This window comes from Hippocampus zosterae, chromosome 13 (genome assembly GCF_025434085.1).
Source record: "Hippocampus zosterae strain Florida chromosome 13, ASM2543408v3, whole genome shotgun sequence".
Taxonomy (NCBI): Eukaryota; Metazoa; Chordata; class Actinopteri; order Syngnathiformes; family Syngnathidae; genus Hippocampus; species Hippocampus zosterae.
The window spans coordinates 4,946,104-4,960,635 of record NC_067463.1 but is presented as its reverse complement, the minus strand read 5'-3'; the positions used below and the strand labels follow the sequence as shown (position 1 = coordinate 4,960,635).

The following is a 14,532-nucleotide window of genomic DNA, read 5'->3' as shown; positions in this document are numbered from 1 at the left end:
GCAGCGTTTTCCACGTCTTGATCTTAAAACGCATATTTTACATTGGGGAGGCAAATGCAAAAGACACTTTGCCAAACAAATAACCGCAACTGTATGCACCCCCACCCCCCGTCCCCCGCAAGGCAAAAACCTCCCTGACTATGCAAATATGTAAACTTTTCGGACACTTATGGTCATAACGGTGTTAGCTCACGTTAATCGCTGCACCCGAAAACCATGCAGCTTTGGCTAACTCTTGAGATCTAACATCTTATGTTTTAGACAGCGGCAGATCTTCACTCAGCCGAGCTGTCAAGTCATGGCAGAGAAATTCTGTACGCAGACACAGTATTCAGTAAATAACCTTCGCTGTTGCGTCACAATCGAGCATCATTTCCAAAGTCTCGTTCACAGACATGTTTACATAAGAAGCCGATAAAAACAAAAACAAACATTTGCTTGGTTGTTTTCAAACTCAGTGGATGGTGAGGCATTCAAGAGATTCCCCTATGGATATTCAAATAATTAAATTTACATTTAAATTTTCAATTTACTGAGTAGCCATGAAAAAAAAGGCTGAATTTTTTGTCAGATTTGGATGCAGATTGTATGAATTCATTTTTATAGACATGAACACATCACACAATAAGACAAATATAATGCCTTTCAAAATCTTCAAAAAAATTGGCAAAAATCTCAAATCGAATGCATCTATCTTATTCAGCATTTATTTAAATTATTCGACCGATGACTTGGCGATCAGAAATACATGATGCCAAATATAAGAATCAATATCGGCCTAAAAAAAAAAATAAATCCATGTTGGTCCCTTTGAAAATCAAAAAAAAAAAAGCAATTGGGAGAATTTCCAGATTTCATTTCCTCTACTGGTCGACTTCAGGAAGTCGTTTGGACATTGAGGAAGTGTGTGCGCTGTGAGATTAAGCAGGTCAAATTGACCGGTTTGCCACAGCAATTTAGAGCCAAGTGAAAGTTATCCTACATTCAAAATAAAAAGGGTTGAAAGTTGGCACATTCAGCCATTTAAGCAAATGATCCAAACAAAAAGTGGGCACCCTGTCACCTTTTGTGTACTTGAGCGACGCCAAACAAACGAGCAAAAAAGATGCACTCGCCATCTGTCAAATGGAAATTGGGCGCCCGTCACTGAGGGGGTGCGTCACCCGTGTGGTTTCGTCACCCTTAAACGCTTTGAAACGACAACTGTCAATCAAAAAGTGAGTGTTATTTTATTTCTCACGGCGGAATCGCGCGGTGTAAACTCTCAACTAAATAAAATAAAATAAACAAGAATGTCAAGCAATTCTATCTGTGTCAATCACGCAATGAGCCCATCAGTGTTAGCGTCGCGTGAATGCACCGAAAATGCGCAGATGTGCACTAACCCGCCCGTGTTGTTTCCAGGCAGGCACCCGGCTGCGGCTCTGCCCTCACCTGTGCAGGGATAGACGCACAACTCAGGTGTGGCTTTGTGTGTTTATGCTGAGGTACGACGACAGCGGTGTAGGATGGCTTTGGTACCCGTGCAAACAAGCAGAAACAAGGGCCTGAAAGTGCCAGGGCTGAGAAAACAACCTTTCTGCCCGTTTTAGACATTCCACATTTCTTCACTGATTCAAAATTTCAATATTTTCACCACATTAAGCCCGCCTGAGCAACAATTTTCCACATTTAAAAAGGACTTATTTCTGTCACATAGCAAGGTGGTGGTGGACCCCAAAAAGCAGGCAGGAGGGAGGAGCGGGGTGTATTTGAAGAATTGTATTTAAAACAAAGAAAACTAAATCCAAAACGCAAAGTCCAAAGTATCAAACAAAAACCATGGCTAAATCTAAAACATAACAATGAACTAAACATGACAGAAAACAAGAGCAAACAGCAACACACGACAGTAGCAATAAGCAACAACGACCCGACGCCGAGTGCTTGGACAGGAGTCCTTTTATACAACTAATTACCAAATGACCAACAGGTGTGCAGCTGCAGCGGGAGCCCGACAGTGCCACCTGGTGGTCTCTAAACCGAATCATGACAATTTCAAAATTCCACTTTTTTTTTTTTACAAAAAAATAATCATAATTCAAGCTCAACAAAAAAGTGCCACGCTGTTCCCAGTGCAAAAAAAAAACAAAAAAATCACAATAAAATTCCCAAATGGAGAATTATTTTACAGAAATTATTTTCACTTCCTCTCCCCACACTAAATGAGCGATTCAGATCATTGTGACTTCAAGATTTTCAGCTCATTCTGGTCATCTAGGTGCTATTTGAAACAAATATAATTCATTCAATCGTTTAAATCAAAATCAAGATCAAAATTCCAACTTAAAAACATTCAGCACCCAAAAGGGCCATCCTGGCAATGATTACATCTGCCATATTTTGACAATATAATCGTCAAACAAAGCACCTCTCCCTCCCAAATAAACAAACAATCAAATAAATAAATAGTGTTACTCAGGAAAAAAGCCAAAATGTTCAACACAAATTACGGTAAGTCTAACTTTGAGGAGAATAAAGTTATTTAAAAAAATACAATACCACCTTATGCACCGTTTATCAAAAGCTAATGGGAATTGGTGTCAATGCAGGTCTGCTTACCTGTTGACTTTTGCTTGAGTGCAGTGGGGGATGCGGGCGTTTCTCATCTCACTTTCATTGAGAGAGCATCCACGGCTGAAACAAAGCCTTTTACATGAACGCAAATCAAACATGAGATAACTGAACCTAACATGCAAGTTAAAAAAACAATAAAGCACAAAAAACCCCAAAAAACATTCTGCACGATAATGCCTCTGCTCGGCGTTATGTTCCAAAGCCAACTGTGATCTATAGTGACCATACAAACAAAATCTCGAGTTTTAAGCCCTCCCGCAAGCAAATCATAAATGTTCGCTAGCTTATTGCTAACATCGAATGCAAAACGCCCTTGACGGGCTAACAGAAATAAGCATTGATGGCACTGTGAGTCAGTTTGTATTTGCATTAAGCACCATACCGTGTAGTACAACATTACTCACAGGGATATATATACCCTCTCTACTCTTATAAACAGCTTAGTTTGGGACCTTCTCCGCCTCTTTTTCTCTGCGCTTCTCTATGCCGCATCTCCGTCCACATATACACGGTTAAAAAGCCATCGACGATCGGCAAACAATCGACGGTATAGTGAGACGCGAACGACAAACGGCGACATAGCGGGACTTGACTTCAGTCCAGCGGCCACCACTTGAAAATGGCTCTGGAGCTTCCCCGGGCTTAGCCGATCATCTCATTGACAAAGGAACACAGCTGCTATTATCACGTAACATTTGGGCGTGACGTGTGGACCGGCTCGCTCAGACACATTTTTTGGAGCGAGGCGAATACTAAAAGACTTACTTGGTTGTTTGACAACAATTTGCATACAATCAAATAAAAACAAAAATCGATTTCTCATCAATCATTATTTTGCTGTCCTCCCTAAAAGCCTTCACTTTCATGTGATGTAACCAACGCAAGCACATTCGTAAGCTAAGCGATGGTCTTCGTTGCTCCCTCCACAGCTTTCTGAGCTCGACTTCGTCTGCGCTGTCTGCTCAGGATTCCGAAGACTTGCAGCTGTGCCTGCGCAGCCTGACGCCCTCCATTGAGGTGAGCAAAAGGTATACAAATGCTTTTGCTTTGAGGGCTTCGCCACAGCCGGCACAGCAACATTTTTCGCTTTGAATACCCCAAAGCGGCCTGAAAATGCTTTCATCTTTGCCCCATTGCAGGAGTCCCGTGCTATGTTGTATGCTCCGTCCATGAACGACATTCAAGTAGGTCAACCCCCCCCCCCCCTCCCGGAACATATGTTTTATGGCTAAATCTCCATTGTGGAACCCGTCGATGCTGTTTGCTCTCTCCCGCAGGCCAAGTGTCATCTCCTGTCGCTCAAATGTTACTTCTTGGAGCTGGTGATGGTTATGGACGAAGAGGAAGTTGACGGCGACAACATTTACGGAAACTGCCTCCACGATTTCAACGAGGCGCTGCTTCCCGAAGGCGACGCTGTGAGTCAAGTGGATCGTACGCTATTTACGGACAGTGAACCCACGCTCAATGGTGGTGTCTTGTTTGCTTATCCACGACATTACCGCTTTTTTTTCGAAAACATTTTTTTAAAAAGGCACATTTTTAGAGTTGCGCAACCTCATTTCAGCACCGTGATGCGCCACGACATGTCCGCGAGAGATGAAAATTTGAGGAACTTTCTGTTTGTATTCAAGCATAAAGCCAATCCAAAATATGCACATAAGGTGGAGGTATTATTTGGTCAAATGCGCGACTGACAATGATTTTTGGAGGTCGAGACCAATGTGTCAGAATAAAAAGAAATTCTGATAATCCATTAATTGGGTGATTTAAAAAAAGTATTTTTAAAAATACATTTAAAATATCTATAGAAAATATAAAATCTATATGCACATGTATAATTAAAAATATATATTTTTTGCATTATTCACGAACCGCCTGATCTTTATTCCCTGCAAATAGAGCGAGTCAACTGTATATGGGATCTTTATTAGTAGATTTAAAAAATATATATATTTTCACGTCTTGTTTTGAGTTGCAGGTCAGCTGTCCACCATGCGAGGCCCACTCACTGGGGAACATCACAACCTTCCTGGATCGACTTAAAACACTCCTGCAAGCAGAGACCCTATGAATGCCCCAGCAAATGCCATGAGGTGCAAATTTGTAAGATACTGTATAGAAATTAAAATGTCCACATATGTAAAGTGAGGTCCACACGTTTTTGGACAGTGACAGCTTTACAAAAAAGTGGAAAATTACAAGAAAATTGTGATTTTATAAGAAAAAAAGTTATGAGCAAAGAGACATTTTTTTATGTAACAAGTTGTAATGAATTGGGGAGAAAAAAAAAAGACATTTGGAATTTATCCAGTAGTCACCACTTAAAAAAATTTGTAAAGTTGCAAGAATAAAGTCAAAATTTCGCAAGACAAAGTCATAACCGACGAGAAAGTATTAATTGTTCAAGAGAAACAGGAGAAAATCTAAACATCAGAAGTATGTCAGAGAAAATGGAATACAGTAAAGAAAATGTCGTAAGAATAAAATTATTAAAAAAAAATCAAACTGAAATTAAAGTCAATTAAAAAAAAATGTACAAGAAAAATGTTTGAAAACATCGCAAGAAATATTGTGATGTTCAAGAATAGTTGTCATTTCACGAGAATAGAAATCAGAGAAAAACTTGAAGTTATAAGAACTGAAGTTGTAATTGACAACAATCCAGACTCATTTCAGATGTCACATTTTAGGAGATAAAAATCATGATTTTTCAAGAAGAATACAGCAACGTTAGAAGAAGAGTCTTTTTTTTAAACGAAGATAATGTTACAAAAAATAACTTACGAGAAAGACACCTTCATGTTATGAGAACAAAGATGTTTTGCTCCAAGAAAAATGAACACTTCACAAGAATATTTGGTCATGCCACCAAAATTTATAATTACAATATAATAAGAAGACACAAAATAAATCACATTTTTAACGTGATTTAACTGATGACGTACTTTATCCAGTGCCTGCATTTATCCCCTCATTTCGATAGTTTGCTTTTATTCCATCCGAGTATTTAATCAAAAAACATTTAAAAAGAAACTGTCACTGTCCAAATACGGCTGCAGTTATGCAAGTAAATAACTTCAGATTTTTTTTTTGTGCATATAAATAATGCCTCGTAGCTTGACATGAATGAAGTGTGTGAAGTACTCTAATGTTTTTGATATGTACCAAGGTGTGTCAATGCTCGGCAAAGATTTAGCCGTGACCATAAGCTAATCGCTAAACAGCCCTGAATGTACAGTAAATCCCAAAATATCCTAATTGGCAAACTGAAACGAATATTGCGCGCCCCAAATATGCTAACTGCCACCTAGAAATCAATGCAACAAGTCAAAATATGTTGAATATGTAGTGGTACAGTAAACCTTCGTTTATCTCAAAGAATGCACTGTAAAAACCAGCTGGGTCAAAAAGGGACCGACACAAATTTTTGTGTTAAATGACTCCAAAAGTTGGGTCAAGTTGTTTTGTGGGTTATTCATTTGACCCAAATTTTAGGGTTAAGAGTGCACCCACGATGAGTGAAAATCTGTGCTACAGGCCCCTCCTCCAAAAAAAAGACAAGTTTACTTTAAAGGTGTTGCGCAAAATTGAATGAAACATGTATATTTTTTCATACGCTGTGATATATTACATATTTTTATCATTGTTAGTTTTGATATTTTGATTGTTTTAGTTAGTTTTTAAGAGTAAGTTTGTTGTTTTTATTTTTTTTTAATTAAATTTTTTTTTTCTTCGTAGTTTTAGGTTTTAAAAAATATATTGTGTACTTGTCAACTGCAAGAATATATTTTTTTTAAAGTCCTGAAGTTCTGTGTAATAAAGCAAACTACAATTCAAATTTAAGCTCGTGTATGATATTGCAAGACATTTTCTCTATCATTAGATTTTTTTGAATGCAAGTTTGTTTTGTCTTCATTGAGTATGCCTCTGTTGGCAAAAGTGATTTAAATCATGAAATCAAGACGCAAAAGCTGTTTAATTCTTTATATTCTATTTTTATTTTATAATGATATAATTATTTTATTACTCTGTGTTTTAAAATGCCATAGTGTGATTTTTCAAAATGTAAACACATTTTTTCGTTGGTGTTTTTAATAGGGGACTGGAACCGATTAATGGCATTTCCATTCATGTCAATAGGTCAGGATGATTTGCGATGTACGCGGTCATCAAACAAGTAAAACTCAAATATGCTAGAGTTCCCTTTAGTTTCCTGTTGCACTATGATACAAACGTATAAATACAGGACGAGCAAATGGAAAGACGGTTTTATTTCTTCAATGCTACAAATGACATCATTTTGTACAATAAAAGGGGCAAAAGCCATCATTTCAGTGTAGAAAAAAATAAATATTTGTTGTAGCGTATTATGAAATGACACGTATGACATGTCCAATTGATCTAAGGATGTCTGGACCGGATTGTACCTTATCAGCCATCACCAGGCAGCGACTCTTTAACGAAAACGGTCAACTGTCCACTTTTCCATACGAGCCCTCAGGCGGGCGGTAAGACCTGGGGAAGGCCATCAGCTGCAACATGTTGAAGGCGTATTTCCGGCAGCCGATGTTCTTCTCCACGTTCTCCATGCGGCAGCCTTCTCTGGCGGCCAAAACGACAATGGTCATCGCTCAACTCGAAAAATGTTTTTTTTCCCTCACATGCACGACTGAAATGCCCTCACACTCACTCTAGGGAAATGCGCTCAAATGCACACATTCAAGTTTTCTGCCACACACTCCTACAATTCTCACGAACACTATGAAAACAATCACACAACTGAATAGTCTCACACACACACACACACACACACACACACACACACACACACACACCAACGATATTTTCCTGAAGTGCTTGTATATGCACAGGTGGGACGGTGTTTCTCACATGCAATACCAAAAGAAAAAGTTTTGTGCATGCGCACTACTGAAAGGCAGGAAATGCAATTTTTTTGCTCACACACTCCAGAAACATCTTCACACTCACTATGGAAATGCTCTCAACACCACACACTGCTGAAAGATGAAAATACATTTTTGTAGTCACAAACGATGGAAATGTCTTCACATCCACCGGAAATGCTGTCACACCCACCCATACATTTCTACTGAATACTCACCCACAACTCAAACACTCCCTTACACTACCGAAACAGTCCTCATTCATACAGTACAATGAAAACCCAAGAAAGCTCTCACATAACCGAAACCCAAGTTCCATGGTGTGTGTGAGTGGTAAGACGAAGAAGAATGGTGAGCACGGATGCCGAAGAGAGCGAGCGAAGGCCTGATAGTTGTCAGCAGCTTTATTGATACTTTGCCAACAGAAAAACCAGACTTAAAATGAGCCAGACGACCAGCAGGTGGGAGCTGACGAGCAGCAGGGCGATGGGGTAAAAGTGACGCGACGTCGGTTTGCTCTCGGCCGCCTCGCCCACCTCGGGGTCCTCCCAGCGCCCCAGCTCTCCGTGGGACAGCCGACTGAGGGAGGCAGGGAGGGGGGGAAAGACGCCTCCCCCCGATCGCGGGCACAGAGAGAGCCAAACAAGACAGGTTAGTGAGAGATTTTTAGCCCAAGAACATGAAGACAACACGCAAGACAGGAAGCGGGAGGACGAGGTGTGTAGGGTAGTAGAAATGAGAGGAAATGGAGGAATGCAGCATGACTGGAGGGAGGCGGCATGCGAGATGCACCTACCTAGCAACCTACCCACCTACATGTCAAGGAACCTTCCAACTTGCCGACGAACACCCACTGTCCTACCTACCTGTAAAGATCCGCCTTCCTTCCTACGCAGGCACAAGACAGTATGTACTGTCCCTAACTACCGCCCTTGCTACCTACCGTTGCATATCCCTCCTTTCTCCTACCAACCTATTCAGCAAACTATCTACCAATTTTTTTGTGCCGGTTAAGACGAGAAACGGTTACCTTTGGAGTCCAATAATTCAATCAAGAGGTGTGATAATCAGTACCTTGAGGGACAGAAGTCGATCCCTCCCTTCCCACATATCCACCAAGCTACCATCTTTACATCTTGACTTTCACACGTTGCGGATGCAGCCTTAATTTTTTGGGGACCTGGTACAGCTAGAAACCGTTTCCTAGGAGTCAACTGGATCCCTATTTCTGACAGTTTATCTCCTGGCCTAGCCACTGTCTCGGGAAAAGGTACAATGCGGGTTTCTTACAGGACATAAAGCTTGTCCCTGGAAGATTCTGCTCTGGTACGCTCAACTTTAACCTGATCTTGAGAACTTACCCGAACTTTTGTAATGCTGCTAATCATAGAAGCTGCTATTTTGGAGTCATTGCTACCCTTATTTTGGGCAGTGGACCAACCCACCTACACATGATCTAAGGTAAAAAGTACCTTACTGTACCCTTGGAGATCCAAAGTTTGTCAGGGGTTGTACCTTTGAGGATTTGGCTTTTGTAACCCGGACGCCCCTAGCTTGATCAAAACGCATATCTGAACTGTACTGAGCCTTAGGAATAGCTCCCGACAAGTCTATTGTACCTCTAGTGCTGGCGATGGATCGTTACTACCAAGCTACCTAGCTTCAGTTTCAGGTTATTGTACCTTCAGGGATACAAAACATGTCATTGGGCTTTTTCTCAAGAGGATTCTGCTAATGTACATTACCCTCGACCTTATCATCTCGGGAACATACCTTTCTGGTGCTGGTAATCAGAGAAACAGTTATTTTGGAGTCAAGTGTAACCTTTTCAGATAATGGATCCACCTACCAAGAGGCTCTGGTCAAAGAGTCTATTAGTATAGCCTCAGGGATTCAATAATTGTCACGGGGGTTGTACCCTTGAGGATTTGGCTTTTGTACTTTGCACACCACTGACATACCACATACCTAAACCTCTCGGTAAACCAAGAAACAGTTACCTCCGAGTCTACTGGTCCTCCATGACCGACCGACCAACCGTTTCAGATGATAAGTACAATATTGCACCTCAAGTTATACAAATCGTGTCACTGGGATTGGGAGAATTTTCCTTTTGCATCCTTTAGATGAGAAGAACATCTTTTCTGGATGTGGCAAAACAAAGAAACCGTAACCTTGGGAGTCTTAAAATTAGCCCGAGGTGTTGAGGCGGAGACACTAAACTGGTTCCCCCATGGCAACACAGAATTATCTTTGAGTCAATAGGCAGTCCGACCGTGTTCAGAAAGCCCTCAAGGGACAAAAATAGATGTCGTATTGAATTACACGTGGTGGCAACATTTGTTGCAACTGAGAGCGCAGGTGTCGCAGAATCCGTGTTCGCCACTGAGGTTGCTCCACGCCAACCAGTCGAGCAGGTCTTAATCGCTGGCCGACTTGTGCATCATTATCTTTTCTTAGACTGTTTTGAAATATGTATTGTCATCTTGCCGGAAAGCATGTGAGCACGTTGGGTCAAAAAATGCATTCCGGCATGGCGAGCGTGCATCAACACAAGCGGGTTGTTGTCCAAGTTGAAAAGCAAAAGACCCGTGTTTTGAACCTTCTAATCTCTCGATGCAGATGTTTACATTCACGGTCCGCCGAGTTGGAAACTTGATGAACCTGAACGCTCGCAAGAGTGAAGTTGTTTCTTTGTTGTTGGGTGGTGCATCCATGGAAACACATTCACGTATGCGTGTGGTGATGGCGAAATGTGACAAGCGGCGCCGGTGTATGGACACAAATGCAAATCATGTTAAAGGGTCAGTTCAGCTAAATTCATTTTATTTTCACCTTTAAGAGAATTTAAATAAAGTGAGAAGTGGATTTATGAATTTCATTTCGTTGAGAGTGAGATGCAGGATGCCATTTGGGCGTCGTGACAATTTCTATCGCCTAATAAAAATCTAAATTTTGGATTGCGCAAATTCCCTGCGGGAAGTTTGTTCCGATACGATGCCTTGGAAATGGTCCTAATTTCAGAAAAATTCCACTACGCAAATAGCTGACTCGTGAGTGTGTTACACTTTGGGTTCTTTTGCGATTTTTCTGTAACTGACTTTGTGTCAATCAGATGCACTGATTTTGGATGCTAATGTTTTCAAACAGCCCCTGTAATGAAAACCTGTCATCCACCTGTCATTGACAGGGATTCCCAAAAGTGCAGTACATGCACCACTAGCGGTGTGTGGTGGCTTCATGTTTTTAATTGATTTTTTTCATCCAGTTTTTAATCCAATTTGTTAAGTGCAGTTCGGTTGGAATGCACATTGATGTGCAATATATTTTCATTGAATTGTTTAGAAATTGAAATGCCCCGAATCCCTCCCCCCAAAAATGGCACCTTCAAACCAAAGTGGCCGGCTGACTGTGCGTCAGGTGATTTCGATGAAATGACCCTTGAATTGGGGCTGATCGCATTCTTTCGGAAGATCAACAATCCGCAGCAAAACAATGGCGATTCGTTGGAAGTCGTTACCTCCGCATACAGTCCAGGGCACGGATGAAGAAGTCCTTGCTGAGCTGGTGTTCGTCACGCAGCAGGGCGCACTGCTCCAGCGTGACGGACATGGACGTTCGGTCTTTGGCACTTTTGCAGCTGGTGAATCTGATTCCGTTCAGACGTCGGCAAACCTGGACAGTTGGGTTGAATAGTTAATCCAGGACTGGGGGGAAATTGAGTACAAGGGGCTACATTTGATTTTTAAATTGGACTGGCAAAGCACTGACTTTAACTGAAGCGCCTCAATTCCCAGCACAATTGTAGGGCCAAAGCACTACTTTTGTCTATCTTTTGCTCCTCAACTCATTTCGACATAGTTTTCTAGATGCCAAAATAGGAGCTAAGCACTACTTACGTCCAAATGACGCTCCTCAACTCAACTTCAACAAAGTTCCTTGGCACCGACACGCCACGAGTGATCATAACATCATCGTATTTTTGCAAACCCATCCTCCATTTTTCAGCATGTAGCGAAAGATGGGTTCCGCTCCCTAAAATCTGCGAACATGTGAATTCTCTAATGCTGAACTGCAGAAATGCAAAAGTGAGACATATTTTTACAGTGTAGTTCAACTGATGCGTTCAACAGCGTTTTCTGCCAGCATTTCGGCATCGAAGCCCAGTTACGTGGCTTATGCAACGCAAGGCTGTTTTGTTTACAGGTCCGGGTGGGAAATTTACAGTCCTCCCCGAGGAAGGCGCGAGACTGTTGATGCTCACCGCCGCAGCACTCCACAGAATCTCCACATTCTTCCTCCGCTTCGCAACTACATTCTGGCCCAGGGTTTCAAGTAATTCCTTGACGTCGGTCTGGGTTTGGAAATGCGGTAGACCTGTTTTACACAGCAGGGGAGCGAGAAAAAAAAGGTGAGAGTGAGATTTTCATCTGTGGTCTATCTGACCACACCTTGGTGATAACGGCGAGGTCAACTTACATTCACGTGGCACCTTTTCACTCAACGTTTTGTAATAACACTGCAGCGTTTCAAAGTTCATCTGGTTGATCCTCTCCTGAAGAGAAATGTCTCCAAATCTGAGGACAAAGTCCATTATAGAAAGTCTTCAGTATAATTGCAGGTGGTGCTGAAAAGTCAAGTCAAAGTATCATTAAGTATGAAAAAAGAGGGAGCTCAACGGGAGCCTTCAACTACACATCTTCTCCCTACATACCACCACCGGAGATCCAAAATACAATTTGTTTTTAACATTGTTTTATTATAGTATGCAACAGAAAAGAAAGTGCATACATTTGACAGAATTAAGAAAAAAATGCAAAATTGAGAGTGGCACTGCCACCTAATGGAGTGGATTTGTAATTACGAGAGAGAGAGAGAGAGAGAGAGAGAGAGAGAGAGAGAGAGAGAGAGAGAGAGGGAGAGGGAGAAAGAAATATTTTCTTTTCCAGTGTCACGTGCTCCGAGGGCCCCCCCACTATTTGAGGATTGCTCAACATGGCTTGAAAAAATACAATTTGACATTTTGGTGTACGCATCGTAATTATGTTGCATTGGTGTCACAATTATGAGGAGGTCCTTGGAAGAAAATGTCTTCCTTGTCAGAAGGAGAAAATCAAAAAGTATCAGAAATTCAAAACGTTGAAATACGCTGACCTCTCGGCAATGGTTTGCTGCTCGTTTATGCCCACGTTAAAAAGCACCGGAAACACGCGCAGAGGTCGGCCCTCCTTGATTTCCTCTGGCATGTTCTGGAAGGCGGGGCCTGGCAGCGGGACCTCCACAGTGAAGTGGTCCCTGAGCACAACCACAATGCCAAAGTTAAGCATCAATCACGACAGGGGACAATTGTGATTTGACAAAGACTTCAGCACATTGAGGGAAGCAGTTTTTGAATAAATGTCCGCCGTAGTGATTGATGTGCAACTTGGACATCAATATTAATGCATACTGCATGCAAGGAAGCAACTTTTGACTAAACGTCCACTGTATTGACTGAAATGCCACGTCGGCGTCGAAACTCATGCACTGTGATGAAAATAGCTTTTGAAATTGACACCGGAGTGACGGTTGCGCCAACGTCTCACCGTCTGCCTCGCACCACAGGCTGAAGGTCACTGAGGTGGTCCGTCCTGGCCTGGGTCACCTTGAACACGACCCTCCGGAGGTCTGCCACCCCCACCTCCATGTCCTCCAGCATGCCGATCTCTTCGCCTTGGGACGGTTGGCATGTTCACATTAATGCGATGACTCAGCCAAAAAAAAACACGACTGTACTGTACTCCTAAACATTGTCATTTGTTTAATTGCGGTTCCAAACTCACTGTAGGTGCTGAGCAGGCTTTCAAACTGGGCCACCAGGCCGACCAGGTGGAGCTGCCTCAGGAAACCTTTGTCCTGCATTCCTGCGTACACGCGCATGACGAAACCACACGCCAACACTGCCAGCTGGTACGCCCGCCCGCCCACACAGACACACACACGCACACACATTTTTTATGATATAAATATGAAAAATATGCATGCATTGCCATTCACTCTCACCCACACACACTCATTCTCACTCTCATATTCACCACCGTGTACAGTACATTACTGCACGATCGCAATTCTTGCCATCGTTAGCATTCGTAGCATAGTAATCTTATTGTTGTCGTTTTGACTTACAGCCTGACTGAAGACGACGTCCCTCCTCTGCTGAAGTAGGAAACCCTGCGGGATGCTGCAGGCGGCCTCCTGCAGAAGCACAAAGGTGACGGCTCTCTTGGCCTTGTCCACCACCTGTGTCACGCACTCCTTTAACCTGGCCACTAGGGGGCACAGCTGCTCCCGCCAGTCACTTGCTGCGTCAACATTGGGAAAACAAAGAAGAACTCAAATGACGTTGGTGTTACGTCACGTCTCACGCGCTGACCCAATGGCAAGCAAGGCATCGCCTCCTGTTTTCGAGGACATCTGACGTCTCAAGGGTGACTTTTTTTTTATACCGCATCATTTAACACATTGTGAAATTGTCTTTGTGGAAAGGACGCGGGGCGCCTGTGAAAACTTTGTAAAACCAGACAATGAAATGGCATCAGCAGTCTGCACTGATAAGCGAGGTGTCCATTGTATATTCCTTAAAATTAATTTTTTTTTCCCTTCACAACCAAGGTTATTATATAACTAAAAAATGTTTTTTTGAGGAAAACATTTTTGTTGTGGAAACAACAATGAAAATGCCTAAAAAAGTAAATAAAACTACTGTTTCACAATGCGTCACAACTCTGTTTATATCTTGCACTCGACAAAACTAAAACCCAGACGAAACTATAGAAACTAAAGAGCATTTTTGAACAAATAAAAACCAAATGACCTGCTCTAAAATTTTACGTGAAATATTTTGCCATTTCTCACATGAAATGGCAACTTAAGTTCGACATTGTACCACATTTTCTCATCTCAACTTTTCCCCAAATTTAAAAAATGTGTATTCAAAACAAAATAGCGCAAAAAGAGTCACTTCAACATG

The 14,532-nt window shown here is 41.9% G+C and overlaps 1 protein-coding gene and 1 long non-coding RNA gene across 9 annotated transcripts in view; one reads left to right on the top strand and one right to left on the bottom strand.

The window, feature by feature from the left end:
• Positions 1-4,563: 4,563 nt before the first annotated feature.
• Positions 4,564-14,532, bottom strand: part of inpp4b (inositol polyphosphate-4-phosphatase type II B) — a 148,382-nt gene continuing 138,413 nt past the window's right edge. For 5 of the 7 annotated variants that reach the window (XM_052083611.1, XM_052083614.1, XM_052083615.1 and 2 more), the window contains 8 exons: positions 13,689-13,864; positions 13,346-13,469; positions 13,109-13,235; positions 12,678-12,818; positions 12,003-12,100; positions 11,788-11,900; positions 11,044-11,198; positions 7,913-8,102 (listed from right to left, as the gene is read on the bottom strand). In XM_052083611.1, the coding sequence (XP_051939571.1) occupies positions 7,928-8,102; positions 11,044-11,198; positions 11,788-11,900; positions 12,003-12,100; positions 12,678-12,818; positions 13,109-13,235; positions 13,346-13,469; positions 13,689-13,864 (1,109 nt within the window). In that variant the 3' untranslated portion in view covers positions 7,913-7,927. Of the gene's footprint in view, positions 7,222-7,912; positions 8,103-11,043; positions 11,199-11,787; positions 11,901-12,002; positions 12,101-12,677; positions 12,819-13,108; positions 13,236-13,345; positions 13,470-13,688; positions 13,865-14,532 lie in introns of those variants that run through there. The other 2 variants (XM_052083612.1, XM_052083613.1) reach the window with 1 other exon arrangement.
• Positions 8,037-14,276, top strand: LOC127612872 (uncharacterized). Of its 2 annotated transcripts, XR_007965985.1 has the most exons (5): positions 8,037-8,174; positions 11,730-11,858; positions 13,128-13,244; positions 13,351-13,472; positions 13,691-14,276. It is a non-coding gene; the product is annotated as an uncharacterized LOC127612872 (long non-coding RNA). The 2 variants fall into 2 exon arrangements; XR_007965984.1 differs by having other exon boundaries at positions 11,730-13,244.